The sequence below is a fragment of the Chinchilla lanigera genome, unplaced genomic scaffold, assembly GCF_000276665.1.
Source record: "Chinchilla lanigera isolate Chin_1 unplaced genomic scaffold, ChiLan1.0 scaffold00044, whole genome shotgun sequence".
Lineage (NCBI taxonomy): Eukaryota > Metazoa > Chordata > Mammalia > Rodentia > Chinchillidae > Chinchilla > Chinchilla lanigera.
In genome coordinates, this window is record NW_004955445.1 from 8,281,545 (window position 1) to 8,296,973 (window position 15,429).

General features: G+C 53.2%; 1 protein-coding gene across 1 annotated transcript in view; it reads left to right on the plus strand.

The window, feature by feature from the left end:
* Positions 1-11,407, plus strand: part of Spata2 (spermatogenesis associated 2) — a gene marked incomplete in the record, with an annotated part of 11,672 nt that extends 265 nt beyond the window's left edge. The window contains 2 exon segments of the mRNA XM_013518262.1: positions 7,074-7,510; positions 8,063-11,407. Of these exon segments, the coding sequence (XP_013373716.1) occupies positions 7,175-7,510; positions 8,063-9,286 (1,560 nt within the window).
* Positions 11,408-15,429: the final 4,022 nt, after the last annotated feature.

The following is a 15,429-nucleotide window of genomic DNA, read 5'->3' on the forward strand; positions in this document are numbered from 1 at the left end:
CCGGGGGACGAGTCCCCTTCGGCGCCCTGGGCGCCCGGAGAGCCCGGTTTTCCGGCGCCCGCGGGACCCCCGGGCCGCCCTCAGTATCCCCAATGCCCTGCGGCTACCCCGAGGCCTCCCGGGGCCAGCCGAGGGGGGCGGGCGGCAGCTCAGGAGGTGCACCCCCGTCCCCGGCGCCCGCCAAGCGGGAGGACGCGGAGCGCAGGGCGGCCGCGACGTCGCAGCGGTGCCCGGGGCAGGCTTGGTGGCAGCCCTGTCCCGAGGTCAGGCGCTGTGACCTTGGGTGAATCTCTGTGCCTTGTGAGCCTCGTTGTGTCACTGGCTACGTGGAGCGAATCTGCTTGCTGGGGCCGGAGCGGGGTGAAGCGAGGTGATGCCGGGGAAGCGCTGTCTTGCTTTTCGGCGGGCCGCGGGCGAGCGGCAGCTCCGGGCACCCGCTCCCGAGCCCGCAGGGGCCGGGGGTGCCGCTCAGTGGCGCGGCCTTGCCCAGCGTGCGAGACGCCCGGGTCCATCCCCAGCACCGCAGAAACCAGCCGTGGGGAAGCCCGGGCTTGAGGCTGGTGTGTTTTTCCCAGCTGATACTGCCCCAGAGGCGGGGGGAAGTACCCAGCTGGGAAGAGCTGTCACCAGCTTCTGTCCGCTACAGCGAAGGGGACGCAGCTTCCTTCCCAGCCCCTCAGAGGCGGCTGCCCGAAGGGAAGTTCGCTTTCAGCACCGCTCAGGTTATTTTCAGGGGTTTGGGGAGGCCTCCCTGAATGTCTCCGGACGCCAGCGTGGGTGTGGGGACCCTGTAGTGTTTCATGCCAGGGGCTTTCTTGGACGTGTGTGTGGGGCGTCCTGCTTAGAGTGGGTGCGAGGAGGCGAGGTGGGGAGGGCAGAGTGGGGTGGAACCACCTTCCCGTGCTCCTGTTTGGGGGCTGAAGCGAGACCAGGGATGTGTAGACCTGTGGATCGAGGCAGTGCTGGGACCAAAATAGCTTCTGTCTGCGCAGGGAGGGGGCGCCTTCAGATGCTGCTCGGGGATGTTTCTGCTTGAATGGGCGAGCTGAGGTAAAGCCAAGCCAGTGCTTTGCCACACGGAGTCATTCCAGTTCTGTTCAGCGGAAATTTAAACAGATACAGGTTCCCTTTAGATGTACTTTTTAAAATCCTTAGATGGGCCGGGGATATAGCTCAGTGGCGTAAGCGCCTGCCTGGCAAGCACAAGGCCCTGAGTTCGATTCCCGGTACAAAAAAAAAAAAAAATTGAATAAAAAATTATTAAAAATCCTTAGAAAAGCCACGGGCTTCTTGACTTGTGCAATATCGCAGTCTCTCCGTGGACTTGCTTTATAAAGGGGCCCAGGTTGTGAGTGCTGGAAGTGTGGACCAAGGGTTCCTCTGCGTTCAGGATATTACGGAGCTGTGGTTTGTTTTGTTTTGTTTTGTTTTCTCCTACCAGCCTGGCACTGCTTGGCGTTGCAGTCTTTGGGGTTGCGTGGAGAAATTAACAGCTTCTGTTGCCGGGCTGTCTTGGTCTCATGTAATCAGGCTGTTTTTGCAGAGTATATTTTTTGTTGTTCTTGCAGTGTGCTGGGAATAAATGGCTGGCTCTGTGCTCAGAAAAGACATCAGCTATGACCAGCCACAAGGCAGCCTGTATTCTCCGAAAATGTGTTCAGCAGAGATGATGTAACTGCTTCGCCGCTGGCCAGCCTCATTCCTTGGCCCTTGAGGTTACATCATAGAGATTTGTGGTTCTCCCAGCCGCGTTCTGTGTGGGTAGCTGGGAACTTTGCTACTAGAGGAATTTTTAGCATTCAGCACCGGCCCTGCCCTAGGTCGTTCTAACTGTGCTGAGCCTTTCCAAGTAGAGCTGTCCAGCGGATGCAGCTTTGCTGGATGCCTTGCTGCAGCCTCGGAGTTTTGGTGTTTGACTTAGGTTCAGATCCCAAATCCACCTCTTCCAGCCATGGGACTTACGGCAAGTGAGTTGCCCCTTGAGCCTCAGTTTCTTCTTTGATTAAGGTTGTCATGTGGATTTCATTGGGTTTTGAAGATTGGGTTTTGAAGAACCGTTCACACCGGGCCCTCACACATTGAGTCCCCTGGTAAATGGTACTAGCCTAACAGTACGTGAGGAGGAGGATGGGAGAAAGCCGGTCCTCGGGCCTGCCAGACGCAGGTCATATACTAGGTGGGCATGACGGCGGGCGCCTGTAATCCCAGTGTGAGGGAGGCCAAAGCAGGAGGATTGCTGTGAGTTCATGGCCAACCTGGGCCACACAGAGTTCAAGGCCAATTTTGTTTTATTTTGTTTGTCTCTTTGAGAGGGTTTTGCTCTGCAGTTCAGGCTGGCCTTGAACTTACTATGTAGCCCAGGCTGGCTTTCAAGGCCTGTTTGAACTTCAAAAGGAGACCCTATCCCAAAAAAACAAAAACAAAACAAAGCAAAAGGAAATTCCAGTACTGACCCTTTGCAGCTCTGTGGGGCAGGTTGCTCAGGGGCTGAGCCTTGGGTTCCTTGGAGTTCCTTTGAGAATTAAATGGGAGATACAGTTGAAGTGGAAGGCCTGATGCTTGGCACACAGTAGGACCTTACTAATTGTCAGTCTCATTCTCCTTTTCCTTCATTACTTTTAGTATTCCACCCCCCCTCGCCTTTTCTCTCTCCTTTCAGGGTTGGTTTACAGTTCTTAGATAGGTTTCCCAACCTTGTTTTAGAACTTTGAACAGTATAGGCTGTGCAAATCCTTTTTCCTTGTTTATTATTTGCCAGCAACAACAAGGCTGTGGACTGTTTTAGTCTGTGTACTGCAGGAGTGAGCACCTGGGTGGTGGTGGTGGAATGCTACAGGATCGCAGAATTAAGAACTGAGTTTGAGGGTGAAAGATAAACTCGAGGCCTTTATAGGTAAATGGTCACAACTAGAGACCATACTCATAAGTGAAATAAATCAGACCTGCATGTGCAAGCACCACATTGTTTCACTGGTGTAAAACCTGAAAGAGTTAATTTAGTTGGTTTTTAAAATTTTTTTAATTTTTTTTATTTTTTTCCAGTACTGGGAATTGAACTCACGACCTTGAACTTGCCAGGCAGGCGCTGTGCCGCTGAGCTAAATCCCCAGCCCCTGAAAGAGTTAATTTAAACTAGGAGATATGATAGACATTGTGAAATGATAAGAAAGTACTCAAGGGTAAAGGGCAACTGGGATGTGGGAAAAGAGAAGGGAAAGAAGGAAAATTTTATATATATGTATATACAGGATAGTTAACATAGTTGTTCTACTGTCTTCTATTTCTTTGCTGAAAGAAACTGTCAGTAAGTCCTTGATTGATCAGTATTGCATGTCTCTATCTGTTTTCATGAGAAACCACTTTGAAGATATCAATATGTAATACAACAAGCATTGTTAATTTCCTAAAGAAAAAAAAAAATTTCCAGATGTAGTGGCACATGCCTGTAATCTCAGCACTCAGAGGCTAAGGCAGGAGGCCAGTTTGGGGGGAAAAAAAATCAGCCTCTAATGGGCTAGGGACATAGCTGACTGGTAGAATACTTGTGTACTATGCACAAGGCCATGGGTTTGATCCCCAGCGTTGCTAAAGTTGAAAAAACCTCTTTGAATTTATGGCTGATTTCCTTTAAGAAAAAAAACACAGCTTGTCTTTTTTTTTTTCCTTCAGTGCTGGGAACCCAGTGCCTTATGCTTGCTGGGCAAGTGTTTTACCACTGAGCCATTGCCTCCAGCCCCTGGATGTCATTTTTAAATGGCTCTCAGACATACCAGAAAGCAGCCCTGGGACCAGAGGCAGGGTGGAAGCTTCTCTTGCATAAATAAAACCCAGCAAATGCATAGCAGATCAGCAGGAACAGCAGCTCGCATCTTTTGGAATGCCCCATTATTAAGTTTGAAGAGAATGCATATCTTTGATGCTGGGTGCTGAGCTCTACGGTTAAGGGAAAGCAGGCTGTGTCTTCTTTACTGCAGGCCTCTGCCCACTGCTCTGGGCAGGAGGTGGGTGCTCCACAAGTACCTCCTGGACGTGGGAATCATGGCAGTCGGGAACACTGCACAGGTATCAAATTGGAAGGCCAGGCGTGGAGTCTTGGACCCACCTTCTGCTGACCTTGAGCTGCTTGTAGGGTATCATGGCATCTTCTGGAGCCCATTTTTTCTCTGTCTGGCTGATCCCTGGGATTCATAGGAGGGAACCCATGGGAAAATAAAGGAGTAGAATCATATATGCTCACATCTTTTTTTTTTTTTTTTTGGTCTTTTTGAGACAGGGTCTTGCTATGTAGTTCAGGCTGGCCTTGAGCTCACTTTGTAGCCCAGGCTGGTCTCGAACTTGCAAGGGTCCTCCTGCCTCAGCCTCCCGAGTGCTGGGATTACAGTCGTGTGCCACCATGCCTGGCTTATGCTCACATCCTTTGCATCACTCATGTCTCCTGTATTATCAAACCCTTACTGTGTGTCAGGTCCGTCTTAGGTATTGTGGTAAACAAAGCAGATACCGTCCTTGCCTTTTGGGGGTTTACTGGTTATTGGGGGTGACAGTGAAGAGAAGTAAGTGAATGTGTAAAGTTGATAATTTTAGGTGCTGGCTGTCCCTGGGTGACATGACGGGGAGGGACCAGGAAGGTGGGAATTATTCCACATGAAGGGCCAAACAGCATGGTGGCACATGCTTGTAATCCTAGCTACTTGGAAGGCTGAAGCTGGAGGATCACACGTTTGAGGCTAGGTAGTAAAACATAGTGAGACCCTGTCTCAAAGCAGAAATGGCTGGGAGGTGTAGGTCAGTGGTAGCATGTTTGCCTAGCATGTGTGAGGCCCTCGGTTCTGTCCCTGGTAGTGCCACACACGTGCAAAAAGTTGAAGGGTCAGGAAGGGCCTCAGCATTGACATCTGAGCTGAGGCCTTGATGGCAAGGTAACCCTATTGGAAGAATCAGAAAAAGAAACAAAAACAAAACATGTGCAAAGCCCATTTTTTCTGAGATAGAAATAAGCTTGCCGTGTTTGAGGACCCAGGATCTGCGAAGGTGAGGCCTGGTGGGGCAGACTGCTGTGAGCCGTATGCGGCATCTGACCGTGCAGAGCGAACCGTGCTCAGGAGGCAGGATTTCTCCCGAGTAGCCTAAAGCTCGGCTCCTCTCTCCTCAGTGTTATCTGGCACTGGCATGGGGTTCTTCGGCAGGGTAGTAAGTGGGAGAAGATGGTATTTTTATGTCCTTAGGTTTTTTTAGTTTTGTACTGGGGATGGAACCACGGGCTCCATCCATCATAGGCAAGTGTTCTACTCAGCTACATATTTTTTGTTTTGGTTTTTTTTTGAGACAGGGTCTCACTATGTAGCCCAAGCTGACCTTGAACTCATGGCGATCCTCCTGCTTCAGCCTCTCCCTTGCTGGGATTATAGGCATGCACCACTATACCCATGCCCTGTGAGAGTGATTTTGTTGACCTCATGATATTTACCAGGTCCTAGGCCGTTAAGACTCCCGCCCCGAGCCAGAGCTAGAGGACTCCATAGGCCGCCCCACAGCAGCTTCTCTCCCAGCCCCTGCCACCTCCCCTGGTTGTGGGTCTGCAGGTGCTTTTGGAGCACGTGCTGTGTCCCTGTGCAGCGCTTACCTCGTGCAGAGCAAGATGGTCACAGTAGGAGGGAGCTTCTGGTCAGGAAAGGCAAGGCAGGAGGGTGTGAAAACGTACGGCCACTGCCCCGCTGGAGAAAGCTGCCTCGCTCCAGCAGTGCTTTGAGGAAGCTTGGCGTCGTGAGGGTAGAGCCCCACAGAGCACAAGTGACTGTCAAGGGCTTACTCGGAGCCAGCATGCTGCGCAGCATCTGTGCGGATGGTGCAAACACTCACGCTGACTGTGGACTCCGATGAGAAAACACCCCGAGAGGCTGAGTCATTAGCCCAGCAGACTTGGAGGAGCAGCCTGGGTATCTTTACCTGGGCTTCTGGCTCTGGACCCTGGGTTCTTACTGTCTTTTTGTTGTTTTTGACACAGAGTCTCAGTAAGCAATTCAGGCTGGCCTTGAATTCTCTTTGCAGCCTGGACTGGCAATGACCTTACAGGGATCCACCTGCCTCAGCCTTCTGAGTACTGGGATTATAGGCGTGCACCCCCTGCCCCCCCCCCCAGCTTGGACTTCATGCTCTGTGTTGCCTTCCCTGCTCTGGTCCTTGATGAGTCCAGATTTGTCTCCAGCATTGCAGCTCTGAATAAGGAAAACATGAAATTACTTCCTTTGCTTTGTGCTCGGGAGCTAAGCCAGGGCCTCGCAGATGCAGAGCAGGCGCTCTACCCCTCAGCTACACCCCGAGCCCCCACAAAAGCATGAAATCAAGCCAGGGATCTAGCTCAGCTGCACAAGTGCCTGCCTGGCAAGCGCAAAGTCCTGAGTTTGATTCCCGGTACCGGAAAAAAGCAAAACCATACTTTAAAGCATGAAATCCTTCATGTGCTGTTGGAGGCTGTGGGGCCGGGCCCAGAAGCAACCACCTCCCCGCCCCCGCTGTCCCATCTTGGCCTCGGCCTCGGCCACCTTTCTGTCCCTGTGCCCAGCTCCTTCCTGCCTCAGAGAAGCAGGGCGTGGCTGGGAAAAGCGTGGCCCGTGGAGCTACAAGGCCTAGGTGCGGAGCTCAGCTCTGCCTCTCAGAGCTCTGGGCTCTGTCTCAGGTTTTACCCAGGGGCCTGCAGTGGCTCCTGTCTCCAGGCTGCCGAGAGTAAATGAGCCAGCACAGTGGACGTGCTGTGCAGCCTTCGTCCAGCATCGCCCTCCTCCCCGCAGAGCTGGTGCCCGCCCCGCACGCCGGCCCTGAGCCCCGCAGACACTTCCTCCGCATGTCTTCTGAGCTCCACAAAGCCGAGGCCCCCCTCCCAGGGTCCTTCTCACCCTCGCCTTGCATCCGGGGCGCGTGCTGCACACATGCTGAGCGGACAGGCGGATGGGGCCCCGCGGAAACTGGGCCGCTTCTGGGTTCTGCTTGGCCTCAGCGGTGAGAAGTTGGCGTGTGGACCTTTGTGGGTGTGTGGACATTTGGAGGAGTGACGTGCTGCTTGTTTCTTCCCCCAGAGCACCACGCTGGTCCAGCAGGCAGCATGTCAGGGCTTTTAGCGATGTCCCTGCCTGCCGCCTGGAAGCCATGGAGGAGATGAGGTAGCTTCCAGGACCAGATGGGGAAGCCCAGTTCAATGGATACAAAATATAAGGATGACTTATTTCGGAAGTATGTGCAGTTCCACGAGGGCAAAGTGGACACCACTCCCAGCAAGCAGCTGCCCGGCAGCGATGAGTACCTCCGGGTGGCCGCCTCGACCCTGCTCAGCCTGCACAAGGTGGACCCCTTTTATCGATTCCGGCTGATCCAGTTCTATGAGGTGGTGGAGAGCTCCCTGCGCTCGCTGAGCTCCTCCAGCCTGCGGGCTTTGCACTGCGCCTTCAGTGTGCTGGAGACGGTGGGCATCAACCTCTTCCTCTACCCGTGGAAGAAGGAATTCCGAAGCATCAAGGTGAGTCCATGGCAGGGCTGGCGCACTGGGATTCCTTTTCCCTTCCTGTCCCTTCCAGTCCAGCCTGAGTGGGGTTCTGCCCCTGACCGCCTCCCTCCCTGCTGTCAGAGCGCAGGGTTGCTAGGAGGGGCAGGGGCGGGGTGAGAGGCTTCCGCAGGCTTCCCGGTGGGGGGCACGGGTCGCGGCTCGGGCTCATAAGCCTTCAGGTCTTCCCAGAAGGGTCGGAAGGGAGTAGTCTTGGCGGCACCTAAGGGGTGTACTGCCTGAGAGCCCCGCCCCATCACCAGCTAGCTTTTTCCTGCGCTTCTCTACTTGTGGAGGGGAGCCTTCGTGCCCACCCAGAACGCTAGTGGTTCTGTCCCTTGGCCTTGGAGAGGGGCTGCAGTGTCATCTCCTTGCATGGCGCCTCCGCCCTCTGCAGGAGGAGCTACTGAGACCTCCGCTGCCCTCTCCTTCCCACCCGGCCCCCTGAGGGGCCTTAGCCTTGATGCCATCTCTGTCGTGTGTCTCAGAGGCGGTTCCACTTCTCTCTTCTGCCCCTTCTTTCCCCAGACCTACACGGGGCCTTTTGTTTACTATGTCAAGTCCACGTTACTGGAAGAGGACATTCATGCCATCCTGAGCTACATGGGCTACGCGCCTGAGTTGGGGACTGTGTACAAGCTCAAGGAGCTCGTGGAGAGCCTCCAGGTGAAGATGGTCTCCTTTGAGCTCTTCCTGGCCAAGGTGGAGTGCGAGCAGATGCTGGAGATCTACTCGCAGGTGAAGGACAAAGGCTACTCGGAGCTGGATGTGGTGAGCGAGCGCAAGAGCAGCGGGGAGGATGTGCGCGGCTGCTCCGATGCCCTGCGGCGGCGGGCCGAGGGCCGGGAGCAGCTGACCACCTCCATGGCCCGAGTGGCGCTCCAGAAGTCGGCCAGTGAGCGGGCGGCCAAGGACTACTACAAGCCCCGCGTGACCAAGCCCTCCAGGTCCGTGGATGCGTACGACAGCTACTGGGAGAGCAGGAAGCCACCCCTGAAGGCCTCCTTGAGCCTGCGGAAGGAGCCTGGGGCGGATTTGGGGGATGACCTGAAGGACGAGATCGTCCGCCCGTCCCCTTCTCTCCTGACCATGTCCAGCTCCCCCCACGGCAGCCCGGACGACCTCCCTCCCACCTCCCCAAACAACGGCCTCGGGCTGCTGCGCAGCACGTACTTCTCTGCTCAGGACGACGTGGACCTGTACACCGACTCGGACGCCAGGGCCGCATACCGCAGGCAGGATGCTCTGCGGCCGGATGTGTGGCTTCTTAGAAGTGACGCCCACCCCGTCTACCACAAGCGTTCACCCCCTGCCAAAGAGTCTGCCCTCTCCAAGTGCCCAAACTGCGGCCTGGCCTGCAGCACTGCCCTCTGCCAGCGCTGTGACAGCCTGCTCACCTGCCCCTCAGCCCCCAAGCCCAGCGCCTTCCCCATCAAGGCTGCTGCCCTCGACAGCCTGGCCCACGGGGCACCTCTGCGGGAGAAGCACACGGGCCAGGCTCAGGCCCTCGACCGGCTGCCGCCCCTGCACTCCAAGTCCAAGCCCTCCGCCGCGGCCACCTCCCGCTGCGGCTTCTGCAACCGCCCGGGCGCCGCCAACACCTGCACCCAGTGTTCGAAGGTTTCCTGCGACGCCTGCCTCAGCGCCTACCATTACGACCCCTGCTGCAAGAAGAGCGAGCTGCACAAGTTCATGCCCAACAACCAGCTGAGCTACAAGTCCGCCCAGTTCTCCCACCTCGTGTACAGATAGACCCCTCCGCGCCTTCCCGCGACAAGGGCTACTCCTCTGACCGCCGGCTCCCTCCGCGAAGAGGTATGGATGCGACCAGCTGAAGCCGAGGCCTGAACTCGACCGTGTGGGCGGCGGGGACCCGGCGGCTGCACCCTGTGGGAGTTCACTGAGTGACTCGCCTCAGCCGACGGCTCTGCCATCCAACGAGGGAGGGTGGCACGTGCGTTCACATTCAGTTTTGCTGATCTCGCCACTCCCTGTTCAGTTGGGTTTTGGTTTGGTTTGGTTCTGTCGTTTCCTCTGAGGAGGATTTCTGCCTCTGGGATTCCCGCCGTGCCCGCCCCTCCCGCAGTGGAGCCAGCGCCCCGGGAAAGGCCCCTCAGGTCGCCCCTGCGGTGGCGAGCTAGAGGCCTGTTGGCTTGTGAAATGAGCCCTCCTGCCACACTGGGCCTCTCCTGATGGCTCCCCCCCTTGGCCACCCCGCTCCCAAACACAAGGCGCCCGGCCAGGCGCCCCGCTCGGACGCGCCTGCTCTCGGGGGCAGAGGCCCGGCGGGGCGAGTCCAGTATCAGCCGGCGTCATCCTCGCGTTGCCGCCGTACGGTCAGCCCCCTGTGTTCGTGAACGCGGCTCCGACGCCGACGCGTGGACTCCACAGGAGGGCTGACTTCTCCCGTTCTGTTGTTTGCACATGCCCCTCTTACTGTACTGTACATAGATATTTTTGAGATTTATTTTTAAATAAATATTCAACTTGCTATGTGTTTCAAAGTGGTTAAAAATTAATTATGTAGCTATTTATAAAAACGCCCTGGGCTCTTAGTCTTCCAAGGGACGCCTCCTGCCCTTTGCTGGTGTGCCTCCCACCCGCCCGGGGGAGTGGCGTTCGGGGCAGGGGAGGAGCAGAGACCATGGCCGCTGTGCCCGAGCTGGGAGAGCCACCGTCTTCCTGCAGTAACTACTGTACACCTACCTCCAGCGCGCCTCGGGGGCCAGCGGGTGCTGAGGTCTGCGCCTGCGCACTGCGACGACCCAGGGGCGATTCGGGGACCTCGCCCTGCGAATCAACAGCCCTGGTCTTTGGAGCCTGCTGCCCGTTCATCTTGCACTCCAGACTTCCTGAATCTGTTTCAGAAGGAAAATCGCTCGGGTTTCCCACGCCCCTCCACCTCCGTCCTCTTCGTAGTTCCCGGCGCTCCTCTCCAGCAGCACCTGCCGCCCTTCCGCACTAACTGGGCGGGAGCCGGCGGGCGTCCCGCAGACAGACGGCCCCTCGCCTCCGCGCCTGCACACCTGAAGGCCCTCGCCTCCCCGTGGGAGTCACCGGGATCTGGATTTTCCTTTGGGGGTGCAGAGCGGGAGTGAGGCAAGAATTAAAAAATAAGTTGCCTCCTTGTGAACTCCTGTTTTAGCCATAAGTGTTCGTGATATACACACTGTTAGGGATTCCTGCGCAGCAGATTTTCTGGGAGAAGTGTTCACCTCTTGAGCAGGTTTGAATCTGGCTGAATCCTGAGGCCACTGTGAATTTGCCGATGTTCTTCCAACTCAGTTGAGTGGTTTTAAGGTTTTCCAAATCTTCTATGGCTCTTTTATATATATATATACACACACATATATATATATACATATATCTGGTAGATCACATGTAGATATACAATGTGTATATAAAGTTGGATTTCAACCGGCTTTATTACTAAGACCAGCCTGTCGGGGCATTCATCTTCGATGTTCTTCCTTTTCACATTTCAGAACTGGCGATGCCTGGCCCACTCCTGAGAGCTCTAGTTTTCTAGTTTTCCATTTCCAGATCACTCCAGCATTACAGTAACTTAACTCTTAACCAGCCGTGATGCCAGGTCATTTACAGTGGACAAAAGCAGGAACGACCAAGTTGTCCAAAGAAAATAAAGTCCGGTGTACCTACCATCACGGAAATACTGTGTTCATAGACTGGAATAGGAAATACTGCGGCCACGCTCCTCCTTGCTGTGTATCTTACTGTTATGAGGTTGTTGTGATTAAGATAGTTAAGTATATGCTAATTTAAAAACGCAGATGTTTTGCATTTGATTTCTACCAAGAGTTGAAATGTTGAGAGATGATTTTAAACAATAATAAAGTGTCTTCCATTGTTAAATGAAGTGTTTTGGGGTTTTATGTCTCTTCCCTACTTTTTTTGTTAAATTTTATTGGTACATTGAGATACATACAAAGATCACATTCATTAGAGGAAGTTTGTACCTGTACATGATATATTCTTTTTTTTTTTATCTTTTTGAGACAGAGTCTCACTCTGCAGTTAAGGCCTGCCTTGAGCTCACTTTGTAGCCCAGGCTGGTCTCAAACTCACAGTGATCCTCCTGCCTCAGCCTTCCAAGTGCTGGAATCACAGGCATGCACCACCATGCCTGGCCTTCGTGATATTGCTTGATATCCCCACTTTGAAGTTTGAGTTGCTCTGGCTTGGAAGCCATGTTTCTTTCTTTCTTTTTTTTTTTTAGATAGGGTATTGCTATGTAGTTCTTGCTGGCCTTCACTCTGTAGCCAGCCCAGGCTGGCCTTGAACTTTTGGCAATCCTCCTGCCTCGGCTTCCCAAGGGCTGGGATTATAGGCACTGCTACCATGCCTGGCTTGGAAAGCATATCTACCCCTCAGGACGGGACTCCAGCTTCCCCTCCATTAAATTGACAAGTGATAGCTAGCTGTTGAGTGCTGGGGCAAGAGACTCTTCTGTAGTGAAACTGTGATTTCATGTACTAGTTCCAATCACCCTGTGCGGTGGTGCTGGTATCTCTACCTCACAGAGGGGAAGAGGGAGCAGCGTTCGGCCATGCTTCCCAGGGTGGAGTGCGTAGGCCAGCAGAAGTAAATGTTGGCTGACAGGCGTTACCCAGCATTGGGGGGTGTTATTAAAAAAATCAGCCAGCCACGGCGATGCATGCCAGTAATCCCAGCACTTGGGAGGCTGAGGCAGAAGGATTGCCCTGAGTTTGAAGACAGCCTGGCTACACAATGAGTTCAAGGCCAGTCTGAACTGCATAGTGCAATCTTGTCTGAAAAAATATTCCAAGATGCAAAAAAAAAAAAAAATGCTACCCACGTAACTTCCTTAAAGAGTTCAGTTTAATTCTCCTGTCTGCCTCATCTTACTATTTTTCACTTCTCGGTGCTAGGGCTGGAACACGGCTAGTGCATGCAGGGCCTGCCTTTAGTGGAGGGAAAGCAGGCATCACACTCAGAGCCTGGGCAGAACCTTAACAGAGTTTTCATTTACCTTCTGTCAGAACAGGTCATACCATTTTTTCATCTGTGCTAATGATAGATTTCTTTTAAAAATTGATTTAAAGCACTTGGGAGGCTGAGGCAGGAGGTTTGCTCTCAGTTCGAGGCCAGCCTGGGATACATATTGAGTTGAAGTCCAGCCTGAACTATATAGTGAAACCTTGTCTCAAAAAAACAAAAAATAGAAGGTGTTTTTTATTTTTATGAGACAAGGTCTCACTATGTGATTCAGAGTGGCTTTGAGCTCACTCTGTAGCCCAGGCTGGCCCCAAACTCCAGATGATCCTCCTGCTTTAACCTCCCCACTGCTGGGATGACAGAGTGCCTTCAGGCCCAAAGGTGTTTCTAAAAATGAGCATTGCTGGGCGTGGAGGCACACACCTGTCATCCCAGTACTTGGGAGGCCAGGCAGGAGATTGTTACCAGTTCAAGGATGGCCAGGGCTAGCGTGAGTTCAAATTGAGCCTAAACTGCATAGGGAGACCCCTGCCTCCAAAAAAAACGAACAAACAAAATACAAAGGCACAGTGCAGCAGCAGGTGCTGGTGCTAAGTACCAGCAGCGTTTCTGCCCACCCTGCTCACCATTCTGCTGGGTGGACCTCGAGGGCAGCTCCGCCGTGGGGAGGAGGAGAGTGCTTTCTCCGTGCTTAGGCTCAGGAGCTGGGGCTGCTGTTGTCAGCTGCAGGCCTGGAAAGCAAAGGGCAAGGCTGGAGCATGCCCGGAGCAGCAGCTGCCTGGAGGGGAACCAGGCTGCACAGCACAGGGCCAGACGTGCTTGGCAGCCAGATGGGCCGTGACTTCGGAGCAGAGCGCTTCATCTGTGGAAGTGAGCGGCAGGCGTATTTCGGCCTCGCTGGGTCTCCCAGCTGCACAGCGTTGGCTCTGCTGCCAGCCCCGGTGCCGGTTTGTGGCACCCACGCGCCTGATTGCCCATGTGGGTGGGATGAGAGTTGCGTCAGGCACTGCAGTGTGCCCTGACCTGCAGTTGCCTCCTCTCCCTTGGTCACAGAGCCCTCACTCTAGATCTATGGCCACCTAGAGCAGACACTGTCCCAGCTGGAAGCTGGGTGTGGTCATGTGACACATGTCCGGGGCCTGTGTGGGAAGGTGCTTTGTGTGGCTTCCGAAGGGAGGCTCAGCCGGGCGTGGTGGCACACACCTGTAATCCCAGCACTTGGGAGGCTGAGACAGGAGGATCGTTGCGAGTTCAAGACCAGCCTGGGCTACGAAGTGAGTTCAAGGCCAGCCTGAACTGCATAGCGAGACCCTGTCTCAGACCAAAAAAACCAAAAAGATAAAACAACAACGAAAAAACAAAAATGAGGTTCACCAGGTGCAGGGGCGCATTTCCCAGCTCAGGTGGGAGGGTCACGTGAGCCCAGAGGTTTGAGATCAGCCTGGGCAGCACAGCAAAGAAACAAAAAGGAGCATGGCTTTGCCAGCCTGACCCTTCCTGGCTGGGACGGCCATGCCTGCGGGAAGCTGGAGCAGCCCCGACAGGCCCTGAGGATAAAGCCATGAGGAAGAGGATATGTAGTGAACCTCGTTGGCCTCTTGTACCCCGGAGAGAAATGGCAGTGGGTATGAGAAAAATAAAGACAAGAGACAAGAGCTGGGGTCAGGTAGAGTTACCTCTTGCCTGATGAGCAGGAGGACTGACTTCAGCAGTTGGGGCCTTTATTTTATACACTTGCAAAGTTAGTATCATGGGGGGGTAATGCTGCCTAGCAACTAACGACTGTAATTGTCTGGCAGGACACCTTTTTCAATGCTGAGGTAACTTGACTGCTTGACCAATAACCAGCTCCAGTGGCTCCCAGCAAGGATGAACACCAGCCTTGAGGGGCGGAGCCTGGCCAGGCAGCTGCCATGATACTCTGTCTGGACTGACTCCCTACAAATTTTTTTTTCTTTTTATTTTTTTAGGGGGGTTGAACCCAGAACTTTTTAAAAATGATTTTTATTGGTACATTTTAGGAATACAAAAAAAAAAGGAATACACAATGATCACATTCATCACAGAGAAATTGTACCTGTATAGGATATAACTTCATTTTTTTCCCATTCCCCTCCCCATTTACGAAAGCTTTGTTCCTGTTCCCATTTTTTCCTTTTCTTTTTTTTTTGTCTTTTTGAGACAGGGTCTTGCTATGCAGTTCAGGCTGGCCTTGAGCTCACTTTGTAGCCCAGGTTGGTCTCGAACTCACAATAATCCTTCTGCCTCAGCCTCCCTAGTGCTGGGATTACAGGTGTGTGCCACCATGCCTGGCTCCATTTTTTCTTCTTTTCCATTTTTTTACTTTTCCCTTCTTTCCTTTCCTCCTCCCCCTGCTTTGCTCCCCTCCCCATTTGAACATTTTCTTCCTATTTCACAATGTCTATTATACATTTTGGTCCTTATTTACACTTTTGGTTTGTCACACCAGAGAAACAATGTAGATTTACACATGTGTGTCTGATTTATTTCACTTAAGAGTAAGGTCTCAAGGTGCATCCATTTACCTAGAAATATCTTGAGCTTATCCTTCTTTAGGGAAGGGTAGTACTCTACTGTATTAAAAAAAAAAAAAATCTTCTTTATCCGTTCACCAGATGATGGGCATTTGAGCTGTTTCCAAGGGTTGGCTATTACAGACTGTATCACTATAAGCATGAGTGTGCACACATCACTGTAGTATGATGCTTTTCTTTTGGGAAGATACCAAGAAGAGGAATAGCTGTTTCCAATGGAACCTCTAATCCTAGTGTTTTGAGGAATCTCTACACTGATTTCCGCAGTGGTTGCACCCGTCTACACTTCTACCATCAGTGGAGAAGAGTTCCCTTTGCTTACAGTCCTGTCGGCATTTCTTATTGGTTGATTTCTTGATAATA